This window comes from Centropristis striata, chromosome 3, assembly GCF_030273125.1.
Source record: "Centropristis striata isolate RG_2023a ecotype Rhode Island chromosome 3, C.striata_1.0, whole genome shotgun sequence".
Classification (NCBI taxonomy): Eukaryota; Metazoa; Chordata; class Actinopteri; order Perciformes; family Serranidae; genus Centropristis; species Centropristis striata.
The window spans coordinates 39,747,966-39,763,940 of NC_081519.1; the positions used below are offsets into that span (position 1 = coordinate 39,747,966).

General features: G+C 37.0%; 1 protein-coding gene across 1 annotated transcript in view; it reads left to right on the forward strand.

Annotated features, from left to right (window-relative positions):
* The window catches only part of nckap1l (NCK associated protein 1 like), a 35,740-nt gene extending 26,191 nt beyond the window's left edge, over positions 1 to 9,549 (forward strand). The window contains exons 25-31 of the mRNA XM_059330286.1: positions 805 to 887; positions 1,934 to 2,014; positions 3,584 to 3,677; positions 4,601 to 4,717; positions 5,302 to 5,411; positions 6,176 to 6,265; positions 8,982 to 9,549. Of these exons, the coding sequence (XP_059186269.1) occupies positions 805 to 887; positions 1,934 to 2,014; positions 3,584 to 3,677; positions 4,601 to 4,717; positions 5,302 to 5,411; positions 6,176 to 6,265; positions 8,982 to 9,098 (692 nt within the window). The 3' untranslated portion in view covers positions 9,099 to 9,549. The remainder of the gene's footprint in view (positions 1 to 804; positions 888 to 1,933; positions 2,015 to 3,583; positions 3,678 to 4,600; positions 4,718 to 5,301; positions 5,412 to 6,175; positions 6,266 to 8,981) is intronic.
* The last annotated feature ends 6,426 nt before the right edge of the window (positions 9,550 to 15,975 follow it).

Below are 15,975 nucleotides of genomic sequence, written 5' to 3' on the forward strand. Positions count from 1 at the left end.
GGCCAGTGTTTAATCAGAGGGGCACATTAGCACATGAAAGAATGGCGAAGAATGTCTTGAAAAAGACACAAAATGAACAAAAAAGACACAAAATGACCAAAAAAATACACAAAATGAGAAGACAGAATAACCAAAAAAAAAAAAACCCCACAGAAGACATAAAAATGACAAAAAAAGACACAAAATGACCAAAAAAAGACACAAAATAACTAAAACAGACACAAAAAAGAAGCATAAATGACACCAATGACAAAAAAAGACACAAAATGACCAAATAAAGACACAAAATAACTAAAAATGACACAACAACAGACACAAAATTACCAAAAAAAGACACAAAAAAGACACAAATGTCCAAAAAAGACACAAAATGACTTACAAAGACATGTAAAGACATGAAAAGGATTAAAAAATGGACAAAATAGCCCTATAAGACTCCATAGAGTTAAACTATTATACAATGTACATATTCTGGTTTTATTTTGTGTACAATGAAATATTGTTTGAACAAAAAAAAGGTAAGAATTGTTCAATTGTTCATTGTTATAAATTGATCATTTTATTATTAATTTGGGCCAAAGGCTTCTTTACAGGGGCAGTGGCCCCTGGAGGCCCCTGTGTAGAACCGCCACTGGAAACCATAAAATCAGAAATTAATTCAAGTGCAAATAGCCAGGTGAGCTGTCGGACACTTGAGAATGATGATCTCATTAGCTCGTGGATGACACGTTTTTATTCATTACAACTGCAGCAACTGGTCCCACATCCACCCACAGCGTCTCACCTGTTCATGTGCACCTGTAGGTGGAGAGAACGTGCTGAAGAGGATGACCATCATCGGGGTGATCCTGTCCTTCAGAGCCATGGCACAGGACTGTCTGAAAGATGTAATGTCCAACAAGACTTGATGATAACATTAAACTCTTAGATGACTGACATGCTGATAAAACTGTTTGTAATAGAGTATAAGAGCCACAGATGGTGTGATGCTTAAAAGTAAAAGCCATTCTTGAATTTGAGAATAGAAGCTCTTAAAGATCACTTATTGGCTTTTCAGGAGCTTTTAGCTGCATCTCACAGTCTTCATCAATGATTGGAGATTTCTCAGTCTTCATATACAAGTTTGATGTTATATATCAGTTATATTTGACCACCTGTTGTCATATGATGACAATATGATGCTAAGCTGCAGCTGAAAGCTGTGAAAGTGAACCTTAAGTTAAGATTGTCTTTTCTTTGTAGTCAAAGTTAATACTACTTTTAATTTATTAAAGAAAATGATAATATCCTAGATTACACAAAAGCAAACAGCATTTTTCGGTCATGAACTTTATTGCTAATCAGACTCGCAGCATCGTCCTGTAGTTTGCCTGTTTATCTGGTCATCATTTTAATCAACAGATCACCACCTTTCAGTCACAAAATACTTTATAAATAAGGGTTGATTTGCAAAAACAGATGTTAATTTAATTTAATTTTATTTCAAATGTCTCCTTGAGATTAAAAATCTGCTTTGCAAGAGCAGCAAGACATTAAACAACGTTTCAGATATACAACATAGAACAAATACAGACAACAACAAAAAACTAGTCAGGTCAATATATCCTGGATCACACAAGGGCAAGTAGGCAAACTAGTTTTGGGTTATTTCAAAAAGAGATGTAAAACTCTATTTTCATTGTGCACTCAAGGGGAAAATCCATTACAATACACAATGGTTGCTTAATTATTCTAAGAATGGCTTTCATCTGTTTTTGCAAAGCACTCGTCAAATATAAATACAAAAATAAAAGAACAAAGGTGAATTATGGTTTCATGCACTGCACCTCTTGTTATATAAAGCTGGAAGAAAACTGCCGGCTTGATACAATAAGGTCTTACTTTCATCATGTGTGATCTCAGTAATATTTTGTCATGTAATCCAATAATCCAGATCCTGAGAAAGCACTGCCCGTACCTGATTGGGCCCATCAAGTGCCTGAGAGACTTCATCTCTTCTGAAGCTGACATCAAGGTGAAACACTGCTTGTGCTGCACTTTTCTCATAATGGCTCTCATAATGTAAAAAAAAAAAAAAAATGCATCCATATGTTTGGATCCTTCAGAGGACTTGAAGTACAATACTCATGAATCATCCCATCACAGTTTATCAACAGTATATTAACAGTTTATTTTCTCAGCCATGACTTATTGTGGGAGAATTTAGGTTGAAGGCATATTATTGTGTTTACATTCATCAAAATGTATTTACATTTGAGACTCTGGGGGAATTGACTGATTGCCACTAGAGGTTAAAAATTCAGAATATACCATAGCACAATAGGCAACAGTGGGTCTGAGTGGGAGAGTTGCAGAGAAGCATTTTTTTTTTTTACTATTCTACCAACCAAATTAAATTCCTTATCTCCCTCTGGAGCAATCCGTGTGACTGTGACTCATGAACTCCCCCTCCCCCCCTTACTTACGTCTGGCCTCTGATTGAGGCATGACAGCCGTGCCACAGCCGGGGCCAGGATAACCCCAAAGACGTCAGCAGCCCCCTCATGCCTGCGTGAGAGAGACTGTGATGGCTGCTGCAGCTCTGCAGTCTAAACCACATCAGTGGAAACATTCTGCCCAGACAGGCCAACCATGCATGCAACCAGAAATAGGGCCAGATCAGAACCTGTGTCCTGACAAGGGCACCCGCTGCTCATTTAGTGTCATTACATGTATACGGTATGTCGGTTTTGTGGCAGCTGCACACATCAGCATCCTACTGGCTATCAGAAATAAAATGCAACAAATGATGAAAATTCAAATGGTGCATTAAATTAAAATTGCACTTCAGTTCTGCATCATGCATTAGTTGCTGCAGAAGCTTTAAACAGCACTCACCAAACATGTAAAATGTAATTTCCTGCAAAACAATTACAAAAATAGTGAAATGCTCTCATCGTTTTGAGTATCTTCCCTTAGCCTTTTTTGTTCAGGAAGTTTTTACTGAGAGCCGAATTATCCTTGTAGGATCCATCCCCTCTCAAACTCTAAAAGCAGTTTCACCTTTAAAATGTGTTTCTCTGACACTGTTCACTACATCGGCATGAAGCTCAGCTGCTGCTAACAATTGCTCAACTTGTTTTACTGATAACTATTGTTCACACTTTCTGAAGGTTTTTACCGCGAGCTGAATTTCCTGTAGTGGTCTCCTACAGTAAATAAATAAATGCAACAGGTGATTTAAACTGATAAAAACCCTGAACACAGCAGTTTTACTTAAAAAAACAACAATGTTCTCTAATGCTGTTTGGCATGTGTGTAGGGACTGGAGCTGAGCTGAGCTTTTCTCTGTTTGTTTCTCTGATAACTTAAGTTTCAGATGTCCACTAACTAAAATTCTTCATCTTGTTAAAGTAAAATAAGTGAATAAGTGTGTTCTAAAACATGTGGCTTAAAACTGAAGTGAACGTCAATTTATAATTATAATAAATAGGGTTTGTTAATTGTAGACAGCATTTAACATAATGTAAAAAGTGACTCAACAAAATATATAACATAATTGTTTTCATTTTAACGTGTAAATGTTACATGTTATGCTTTACAGATGACTCTCGGTGTCTATGAGCTGGCTTCTGCTGCAGGACTGAAGTGCAACATTGATCCTGCCCTCGTCACAGCCATCACCAGCATGCACACAGGTAACACTGAAACCATTACATTACATTACATTACATTACATTACATTACATGTCATTTAGCAGACGCTTTTGTCCAAAGCGACTTACAATAAGTGCATTCAACCTGATGGTACTAGACATAGACCACAGGAATCAAGTAAGTACAGAACTTTAAGAGCTAACTGTCATCGCTAAAGGAGTGCTATATGTTAAAGAAGAAAATATTTTAAATATATACACTACCGGTCAAAAGTTTTAGAACACCCCAATTTTTCCAGTTTTTTATTGAAATTCAAGCAGTTCAAGTCAAATGAACAGCTTGAAAGGGTACGAAGGTAAGTGGTGAACTGCCAGAGGTAAATAAAAAAAGGTAAGCTTAACCAAAACTAAAAAATAATGTACATTTCAGAATTATACAAGTACCGGTAGTCCTTTTTCAGGGAACAAGAAATGGGTTAACAACTTAACTCTATGGAGTCTTGGGCTATTTTGTCCATTTTTAAATTCTTTTCATGTCTTTGTAAGTCATTTTGTGTCTTTTTGTGTCTTTTTTGTCATTTTGGTGTCTTTTTTGTTATTTTATGTGTTTTTTTGGTCATTTTGTGTCTTTTTTTTGTCCTTTAGTCCAGCATAAAATGTGATTTTGAATCTTTTTTTTACTTTCAAAACACTATCATGCTCAATAAAGAATTTTAAATGTTGCAAATGTGCATTAATTTCAGAGTACACTGAGACATTAAACTGCATCATTTTCAATTAAATTCTGGAAAAGTTGGTGTGTTCTAAAACTTTCGACCAGTAGTGTGTGTTAGGTGACCATGACTTAACCGAGGTACCGAGGTTCCATTAGTGCCACTTCTGTGAACACTTCGTTCTCATGGTGTGCTCATCGGTACAAAAGAGTGTTCTTTCATCTCTTAATGTCTTCCATAAAAAACCTGCAGATAACACATCCATTGATGAGGAGTACAAGCTGTCCTGTCTGCTGCTGGTCTATGTTGCCGTGTCCCTGCCCACGCTGGCCCTGGACCCCAACTCTGTCTACAGCCGAGAGCATGGAGGTGCATATCGATTCATTCCTTTTCAGCTGCTACAAACTCTTTGCCAGACCCCAACCCAATACTAATCACTACTTCTTCCAGCCATTACCTACCAGCTGTTGAAAAAAGGTGCTCCACCCTAAAACATTAAGCTTATTAGCATCTTCGTGCATCATACTTTCCAGTCCGCCTGACGTGGTCCGAAAGCAAAGTATGTTTGTTAATGAGAAACACGTTTCTGTGGAGAGACTTTTGTTTACAGATAAGTTCGGCTGACGTGCATCGATACAGTTACTCTTGGCATGTGGCCCTGATGACCCTAACTGCTTGGCTCCGAGCCTGGACTGCAACATTAAGAGCAGCAAATAGCCAAGATTTCTATCAAAGCACAGGGTGGCGTTTGTCTCTGATTATTTTCTTTGTCTCTGTTTTCCATTGACATGTTGGAAATAGACTGACCCTGTGAGCCAGAGGAAGTGCGCTCAGTACACTTCCTCTTACGGATCATCGAGTAAATTTCTCTAATTGTCGGGAAAACATCCTCTCCTGTGGCTAAAGTTACAGGCCGTGCTATTCTGTTGAATTCTGTGCTTTTATTTTCTCAGGCCACAACAACAACATCCACTGTTTAGCGACAGCGATCAACCGGCTGGGTGCTGCCATGTTCACCGTTCAGAACAAGAACATAGAGCAGCACCTCAAGGAGTTTCTCCTGGTGAGTGCACATGTTTTATTACATTTCTTACCATTAAAATAAAACAGAACAGGTCCTTCCTTTTCAAGACAGCTTGCAAATCTTGACTCCAACTTTCAAACCTGAACTATCATAAACTCTCACTTCTTTTTTTGTTTCTCTGTATTTTGTATCTGTTTCATGCCTTGTGTAAAGCGTCTTTGGGTACCTTTAAAAGCGCTATATAAATCTGATATTAAAGGTCCTGGCTTCACAAATAATTAAATTAAATTAATATAGTGGGGTTGCACGATGCTTACCTTTGTATGAAATCAAAAAATCAAAATCCTGCTGCACAAAATTGTGTTTTATATTCCAGACATTTATCCAAACTTTGCTTTTTAATTGTATTAAATACTGGTTTTACCTCTGCATGCCTTGACAAATGAAGCCTCAAAAAGAGAAAATCACTCTTCACTTGAACTGTGTGTACCTGATAAACCTGCACCTTGTAATAAGAGGTCTAAAACAGACATTACTTTATAATAAGGAGCATGCAAAAGTTTCAGGGAGCACTGATTTAAAAAACAGTTTCACGGAAATCACACAAGATCAATGCATCGTGCAAAAAAACCTGGCTTAAATAAAATAGGCATATGACTCACAAAAAAATGATTTCTTGGGCACACCGCTCAGTTTAAAAGCTTTCTCAAGACACTGCCAACCTTTGGTCCAGTCGAGGTCGAGTCCAACAGTGTAAAAAACGTTCCAGTTGTTTGATCTTCTATGTGTGTGTTGTTCCACAGCTGGCCTCCTCCACTCTGCTTCAGTTGGGACAAAGTGGGGAAAGAATGGAGGGCAAAAACAGAGAGTCCGTCTACCTGCTCCTGCACATGGTAGGCTTGTCAGCACAATACTAATCATGTTTTGTTTTTTTTGTTTTTTTGAAAAATCTCTTTATTGGTATTTGTAATTAAACAAAAAAACAGGTTACAGATTCTGTAAGTGTACACAATAACTCCCCCCTTCCCCCCACCCATCCCACCCCATTGTCCCATATCCTCTACAAAAAAAGGAGAATACAACAGAGAAAGTAATGCAATAAGGAAAACAGGAGAGAAAAATAAATAAATAATAATAATAATAAAAAAAGGTAACAGCTGAATCGACTGCTAAAATAAAAAAAGGCTATACATGCATATATATATATATATATATATATACATATATATACATATATATACATACACACATATACATACACATATACATACACACATATATATACATATACATATATATACATACACATACACATATACATATACATATGTACATACACAAATACATACACATAAATACACACATATATACATATATATACCTATAAAGTTTAAAATAAAAAATAAATAAAAAATAAAATAAAATAAATAAATTATTTTTAAAAAATCATTTAAATCATTAATCATGTTTTTTTTTTAATGTACAATAACACATAAGTGGGTTTATAAATTGGCAAATGGAAAAACCTATGACCCTTCATTAAATGAGGTTTTTCTCTGTACAATAAGCCATCATGCATGCAGTGTCTTCTTTAATGGCTTTTCCTTATCTTTAAAGCACTAATGAATGATTAACAATAAAGTCATTAAGGACCTCTTATAAACCCTATGTAGTAAGTATGCATATTTTAAAGTGGAAGGTACATTTCAAATGAATACAGAGGGCTTTTTCTATATGAAGAATACAGAAACCTCAAAGTGCAGTAAGTGCAGAACACATTAATCAACAACCTAATTACGTTAACTTTGTGTGATGGAAAATCATTGAGGAGTAAATGTTTTCACAGTATACGACTGGTGGTAATCAATATTTTTTGTATTGTCAACAAATCCCATGAAAATACCAAGACTGGCAACGAATTGATCCCACCAAGTATTGTCCATTTCCCTTTGTGCAATCTGGGTTTTTTTCCACAACAATTAAAAATACATCAGTAATTCACTCTCCTGCACTGGGTGACATGTTGCATCATTACAACAAACATGCACACTGTAGTTTCAGTCATTCCCAACATACAGTCATGGAAAAAATCATTAGACAACCCTTTTTCTTCAATTTCTTGTTCATTTTATTGCCTGGTGCAAGTAAAGGTACATTTGTTTGGACAAATATAATGATAACAACAAAAATAGCTCATAAGAGTTTAATTTAAGAGTTGATATCTAGCCATTGTCCATGGTTTTCTTGATAATGATTTTGGTTATTATCAAGAAACACCATGGAAAATGGCTAGATAGCTTGTTGTTTGGGTGGCCTAATCATTTTTTCCATGACTGTAATATAATCGGTCGCACACCAAATGTGTATGAGTCCACAACTGGAAAACCCCTGCAAAAATGCATCTTTTTTCTGCTGTTTAAAGGGCGAGTTCATTATTCATTTATCGATTTATTTAAAAAAAACCTTTTTTTATATCATTCTGTAGCTTTCCAGTAGTGTTACTTATGCATTCAAATCCAAACATTCACATTTTGGCTTAAATTACTAAATTTTTGTAGCAAAATGCTATTTTCCACAATCTTTCTATAAAGTTTTTCTTACATTACCTGATGTAGATTTCTGGATGATGATGTTGCTTTATATCTCAGTTTGGAGAAGCCAAATTTCCACACAGAAGCTAAGAAATGTACTGCTGTTGACGCCACCTGAGTTTGGATGCGAGACCGACAGTCAGACAATAACAAAAACAGACAAATGTAAAATTACTGTTTTTGTCTAAGGAGTCTGGTGGCTTTGAAGATTAGAATATGTGGGCTTGTTTGTGCCAGCTATCCCTATTACACAGACGTCAGATTGGCTCTGTTACTACCTCTGCTGCTGGCTGAACAATTGTTCCCCCACTCGTTTGTACCTTTTATACAGAATAACAATTAATAGTTACGCAAAATTCCAGCTTTAGCCCTTTATCGAGCGAAGAACTATATTTGGTAACTTCAGTCGATATCTAAATGGGGTCCCCATGTATCTCTGGTCGAAAAACCACATGGATTTAGTCCAGCTAATCAGCAAAAATCAGGCTACAATACTAGATTAAAGCAAATGTGCGCAAAAAAAGTCGCAGATTTACGAGAAAAAAAGTGAAAAAACAACAACTTTTTTCTCGCAGATTCATCACTTTAAATCTCATAAATCTGCAAAAAAAATTCTCGTAGATTTGCCACTTTAATCTCGTCAACTTTTTCGCCATTAATTTGAGATTTTTTTCTCATACATTTGTATTTTTTCCCACAAAATATTACCCCCCTCCCCCTGGTCCGTATGTTGTTGTTTTTTTTACACATTCTGGCTGTATGTAATATTCTCCAATATTCTCTAGGGTTGAAATTTGGAATTTTTCAAGTATTTCAATGAGTGTCCTATTAAGGGTTAAACAAGCCATGTGAAAGGAGCGGTTAGTGACGTCAAGATTTAGGAACATTTTTGGTCTTTTCATGGGATTTGTTAACAATAAGAACAACATGGAGTAACTGCAAGTAGTAGTCTCTCTACTCAGAGAACCACGGTTACAACGTTACCGTTTGTTTAAACTTTCAACACTGATCCCCTCAGATTGTGGAGGAGTCTCCGTACTTGAGCCAAGACATGCTGGAGAGCTGCTTCCCGTATGTTCTGCTCCGAAACGCCTACAGAGAGGTGTACAGGTCCTTCATCGTCACTCTGGGCTGAAGACTTTGTCAAATACTGTAACCTTTATTTATCCAAGATACTGTTTTAATGTGTGTGCATGTTTGGTTTTCATCACTGTTCAGTCTCTTATTCATACAGGTCTGCACACACACACACACACACACACACCGGAGTAAACGTGGCCTCGGATCTTTGTTTTTAATACTTCCTGTGAGTCAGTGTTCGTCATTTCCCCACATTATGAAAAATCCTCGCTCATTTCACAAACTCTAGACTTGATGCTTATCTAATAGTATTATAGTTCCGATTTATGACTGCTGTAGTATTGTTAATCTCAGCTTTAATTCATAATTCAAATGCAAATCAGTTATCTTCTGTAACATCCCTCTTATATTTCACACATTAGTGCTATGACATAAAGATAACATGTTTTTTTCTTGTATTAAAAGTTGTTGTACTATTTCTGACAAGTTTTCCACGAATAAAGATGATAATATTATACTGTTTTTGTTGTCTCATTGGTTCTATATTCAACAAGTGTTCCTCGTCTATTTCCAGTGCGTCCTCCACCCTCCATACCCTCCTGTCCTTCCTTCCTGGATGAGAGTCATTTTTCATGTTCAATTTAAATGATGCACTCCAGTTTTGCAGAACCAAAACTGCTTGTTTCTAATTTTAGACGCCCCTTAAGTCATTTTATTTTACAACCAGCACTGTACCTCTTTTCTTCTTTTTTTCCCTCTGTCTGCTCCCTTCTGCAGCACCCTATTCTGCAGCTACATCCGTTTGGTTGCCACACTGGAGATCTGGATCTTCACATCCGTTTGGGTGCAATGTGTGTGTGTGTGTGTGTGTGTGTGTGTGTGTGTGTGTGTGTGTGTGTGTGCATGCGTGCGAGTTGTATTCAGAGCGTCAGCCTCTAAGGCCGAGGGACTCAGTTCTCTCACAAGAGCGCATTAGGTTCAATTCCCACTTCAGTCAACACTTACATGAATACGCAGGCGAACAGTCATGAATAAACAAATGACAGATCCTTAAAACATCACATTACCATATCACAAAACACAAACATCACTAGTATGAGTGTGTGTTTTTAAAAGGTTAAAGTCCCACGGACAAATAATAAACTAACTAACTAATAAAAAGAGACGGGCCTTTGTGAAATAATGAAGTATATAATGTGTTGTGAGTGAAAAGATATCAATGATAAGGCCCAAAACTACAAAAATAAGATTCAGTTTGAATAAAAAAACACATATCTTTCATGTATGGTTGCTGTTGTGTGCAGAGGGAACGGACTGATATCAGTTGGGAGGTTGGCTCATTTTTATTTCATCATTTTCCCCATTAGGCACAGACCAGACTTGTAAGCTGCCACTTCCTTGTACGATCCTTAATGCTTCTTTCACTTCTCTTCACTGTTTAAGATTTTATGGGACTTTTTCCACTGGCTGCTAGTGCAACCCTCTCTGTTCCCTTACAACTAAACTGCATTCTCAATTACTTTTGAGAGAAATGTACTTTCTCCAGGATTACAGTTGCTATTTTAAACATGTGGATAACGTCATGATTTGAAACTAAACTACAGTTTAGACACGTGGTGAATGTTGTGAAATGGTAGCAGTTCTGTTTGATTAAGACACCAAACTACATGGTTAGGTTTAGTAAAAGATCTTTGTTTGGGGTAAAAAAAGATGTGTTTCATAAAAGTAATTAACGTTGAGTTTTTGTTTCATATTTGATGTGGTCTCCTGAGTGAGTCCTCTGTTTGTTTGACCCATTCTTCCACCCCAACCTCAGTCATGCATGGACATCTGTCGTTATTGTGATATGTAAATAACAGGCCTTGTCCAGATGTTAGTGTTTATACTCATCTTGATCTCATGGATACTGATGAATGGAGGCTGGTCTATAAACCAGATATGACATTATGGTAAAACACAGCTGTAATTAGGGATGTCATGATAACACTTTTTCAGGTCCGATACTTTATTTATCTGCCGATAACGATACCAATCCGACACACTGTCTTTCATCCTTAAGCAACTAAGCTTAACAACATTTTCGAAACCACTCGCTCAACCTAAATCATGCTCAAACTGTGAAACAAATACTCCCCTAATGAAAGAAATACATTGCCCACATCAATACTGTAGTGTTGACACACGAATAACAAGGCCGGAGTGGAGCGCTTAATACTGTTTACTTAACAGAATAGCATATACAACAAAACATAGTTCAGCGGATCATATTGTAGCCTACACTTCAGTAGTCGCCATCTTGAATCTCTCTTTCTCTGCTTTTTGCTAACTCAACAGTATGTGCTTTACAACACTGCCACCTAGTGTTATGAAGTAGCAATAATATAATCAGGGAACACAACAAATACCTCAATATAACACTAACTGTTCAGGTGAAACATGCTGCTCACCTCTCTCTACAGGTCACACCTACATAATAGTTTAGACTTGGATCTGATCAGATCGGTGATTTTGGCCAAAATGGCCGAAACTGAATATCGGGTTGGCGCATCCCTCGTTGTAATATTTTCAAAATGTTTCTAGTTATAATTGGAAACAAATGCTGTACATGAAGAAATACTTCAAATGTCCTTATATATGCTTACAAATTCATTATGTAAGGGTTAATGCTTGAAGATAAGTCCGTTATCAGGATTTAATAATGATGGCCAGAACTCTTCTGAGCACAATAAACCCTGATAAGGGACACCTTCCATTATCCCCCTTATACTGTAGTCACTTGTGAAAGTTGTTGCACATTAATGTAGATTAGCAAACATACAGTTTAACTAGAACTTGTCAGGAATTAATGCACAGACTGCAGCCAATCATGATTGAGTATTCACCAAATCCATGGCATAAAGTCTATGAGAAACCATTAAATGTTAAACATTAAATAGCTGGCATTAACTCTTTATCCGGTAAGGAACTATATATGGTCACTTCCGCGGACATCCAAAATGGTGTTTCTATGCAGCCCTGTGAGGTTGGAGAACCACATGACTTCTCTTAGCCAATCAGCAAATATTAGGCTATGTCACAGATAGTGACATCACACCATTGGACCAATCAGCAGCGGCCATGAGCGTTTCTAATTTCCCTCTTTCGGACACCCGGAGTACGGCTTTTTTACATCTCCTGCTCCCGGACCGACATTATATATATTATATTATTTACGTTATATTGTTATATATCTACATAAATAACAAATATAAACATATGTACATGTGTTATAAATGTTCCATAAAACATTTAACAACATAAAAATCAATGTTCCTTTAAGTTTATATGTGTCTTTCCTATATTTTTTATACATACACCTTTTTAAAAACCATATATGGTCACTTCATTGATCTTGATTTTCAACATAAAAATTTAATATTTTTAAAAATGTCACAAAAGTAAAAAAGTCTTGTAGTGTCCTGCAATGACACTTTAGGGTTGAAATTGTGAATTTCCAAGTATTTCAAAAGGGTTAAAGTCAAGTTTTCCTGATATGATATAATAAAATGATTGTATTTTTATAGTATTATTGCTATTATTAATTTGATGGCACTATATGTGTGTTTAAAAGATTTCCATGCAAATGAACTGTTCCCCTGCAGCTCCACAGTGGATCCTGTCCCGAGACCCTGAGGACAGTTAATGGTGGAAACTCTGGTACTGATATAAAGACTCTCTGCTGATTGTGTTGGTGACACAGATCCTCTCCTGCTGACACCGAGGAATACACACACACACACACACACACACACACACAGACACAGAGGAGAGGAGTAGATGTATGTGTGAGTGTAAACATAGCACAGCACAGATTAACATAAACTACAGCACTGTATACACACATTCTAACAGAGGACACATGCTGGATTTACAGTGACACACTGAGGCACAGAGCTCATTCTGAGTCTCTGTAACACCTTCAATCACACACATGGTCGTCAGCAGCGTCCAGAGCCTCGGGTCATGACACCAACTTGCAAGATACACAGAAAGGCTGATAGACATCTCAGCCGAGTGACATGGGGGACCACACTGGAGCGGTAAGACGGCCTTTAATGGTTTATTTTTCTTACTCTGCACTTCACTACAGACTTCTGTGACATTCTTGGGTTGTTGTGCACCATAAAAGTTTGTTTTTTAAGTGAATGTTGAGTTGTGCAGTTAGGCGTCACTGTCTTTTCTTTCACACACACACACACACACACACACGCACACACACACACACACACACACACACACACACACACACACACACACACACATTCTATCTTTGTGAGGACCCTCATTGGAACAGTGAATTCCCTTGCAAGGTTATAATAGTTTTGGATTTTTCATTAGTTTTCATTGTGGACTTTTGTTTTCAAATTCAGTTAGTTTTAATACGTTTTTAGAGTGAGTTCACTAGTTTTAGATTGGTATTCATTTTTTAAAATGCTATAGTTTTGGTTAAGTTATTATTAGTTTTAGTTTTTTGTAATGGGGTATTTGTTGGGTGGGAGATTAAAAGAGGTCACAGTAAATTTTGCCTTTATTTCCTTTGTCTGATCCATCTTCATTATGTATGAAAAAAGTTGACAAAGATGAAAACGAAGGACATTTTCACTATAATTGTAGTTCGTTTTGTAACCACGCAATACAGTTTCAGTTAGTTATCATTATCATGTAACCTTTAACCCTTAAAACAAAGTCTGAAATCTCAAAAAAGCCGTTAAAGAAGTGAGGACCGGCCGAAATGTCCTCACTTTGCAAAAATGTCCTCACTCTGTTGGTTAAAAACGTGTTCCGGTCCTCACAATGTAGGAAGTACAAGAACACACACACACACACACACACACACATATACATACATTGTTTTAGTGCCAAATGTTGGAGATATCAGCCGTAGAGATGTCTGCCTTCTCTCTAATATAATGGAACTAGATGGTACTTGACTTCCGGTGGTCAAAACGCCAAAAAGTACATTTGAATAGAAATGAAACATAGAAATGACTCTTTCCAGAAATCATGACCCGGTTCCTCAAGATAATCCACAGACCTCAATGTAAGCAGTTTTATGTGGAAAAGAAAAACGTTTCTAGGTTTTTTTTTGTTTTTTTGGTGAACTGTCCCTTTAATGAGACAACGTGTCTGTTTGATCCATACAACGCCCTGTCCGCGTGTTCAGGGACTATTTCTTTGGTTAAAAGTAGTTAGAATCAAAATTGCTCACAGTTAATTTTGTAATCTTGTTCCTAGAAAGAGAGATTACACAAAAAATTTTAATGTTTTTGTGTTTTTTTAATTTGCTGTGAGCATCACAAAGAAAATCAAATGCAAATACGTTTGATTGGGACGGTGGCAGAAACGTTCTCTAGATCAGCTATTCTCAACCTTGGGGTCGGGACACCAATTGGGGTCGCGAGATGATTTCTGGGGGTCGCCAAATCATTTTGGAAGTCAGCTCTGTCTCCACTGTGTTAATGTGTTTTAGTCTTTTTGGTCACTTAATGTCTTTTTTTTGGTCATTTTGTGTCTTTTTTTGATCATTTTCTGGTCATTTTTTGTCTTTTTTGGTAATTTTGTTTCCTTTTTTTGGTCATTTTGCGTCTTTTTTTAGTCATTTTGTGTCTTTTTTTGTATTTTTTTTTTCTTTTTTTTGGTCATTTTGAGTTTCTTTGGTCATTTAGTGTCTTCTTGGTCATTTTGTGTCTTTTCTTGTCATTTTGTGTCTCTTTTGGTCATTTTGTTTCTTTTTCGGGTGATCTGAACTGTGCGTGTGAGATTGTGTTCAGTGAGCGGGGGTCGTGGACAACATGCATATTAAATTGGGGCTCGCGACTCAAAAAGGTTGAGAACTACTGCTCTAGATGGTTGATTGGTTGTGAGCTTCATCCCAGAGTCCAGAAAAACTTCAGATAAAAAAAATTCAACCTTTGGACCATCGTACTCAGACCAAAAAGAAAAACTTCTGACTTGGATAAAATCTTTATGATTGCACTGTCCAGGCCCCTCAGCACTCTTCGTTTCTTGAACATCTAGTTCCCATGCAGAAATATGTCACGTTTAGATGTGATTTATGGTGCCACAGAGTCAGATTTCTCTCTCTGAAGTGTAGTGAGTAAAAATTGGCTCACGTCACTGAGCGGACAGAGAGAGATCAGAGGGTTCGTCATCATCAGAGGGAGGCTGAGAGGATGACGGACAAATGGAGGGAAAAAATGATTAAAATAGCATTTATGAGTGAAAAGCGAGACATGAGCAAGCATGTAAAGTGAAATTGAGATGAGTTTTTAAAAGGATTGTAAGTGACACTAGAAGAATTCCTCTTCTACATTTTTAATTTATAATTTTAACTGACATCATGATATGAATATAAGAGTAAGTCTGCACTTGTACGTGTTGATGCTCTTTCTCCTCATTGTTTAAGGCAAAAACAAAACAAAAAAGTGGAAGAGGAGAATGGAGAATGGAGAATCATATGTCTTGATGTCTTTCATTTTTGCATTATGTTGAGCCATGTCAAAGAGCATGGGAGCATGAGAGTCAGTCTGACCCAGCAGCCAAAGCAGGACAAACAAGGAGGGAGGCGGTTGGGCAGCAGGCAGGGGGTTTTCCCATGCAAGGCACGTTGTTGCACAGCTCTCACAATACTATAAATAAAGGCTAGTAAAGGACTTAAACTATAAAAGTGTTAAGGGATGACTTTCATTGTCTCGTCTGATGTTTTGCTCTTTTTGGTGTCTGAGTAGACGGAACACTTTCCTCTTTTCTGCTCAGAAAACACACACAACTGCTGAATTTTAATCGATGTGGCATTTACAATAAAAATATTTTGACTCTGCTGTTGAGGTGAATTACTGATTCGCTCTTTCTTGTGATTTCAGTGTCTGCGCTGTTGGCGGCTGGGTCTGTCA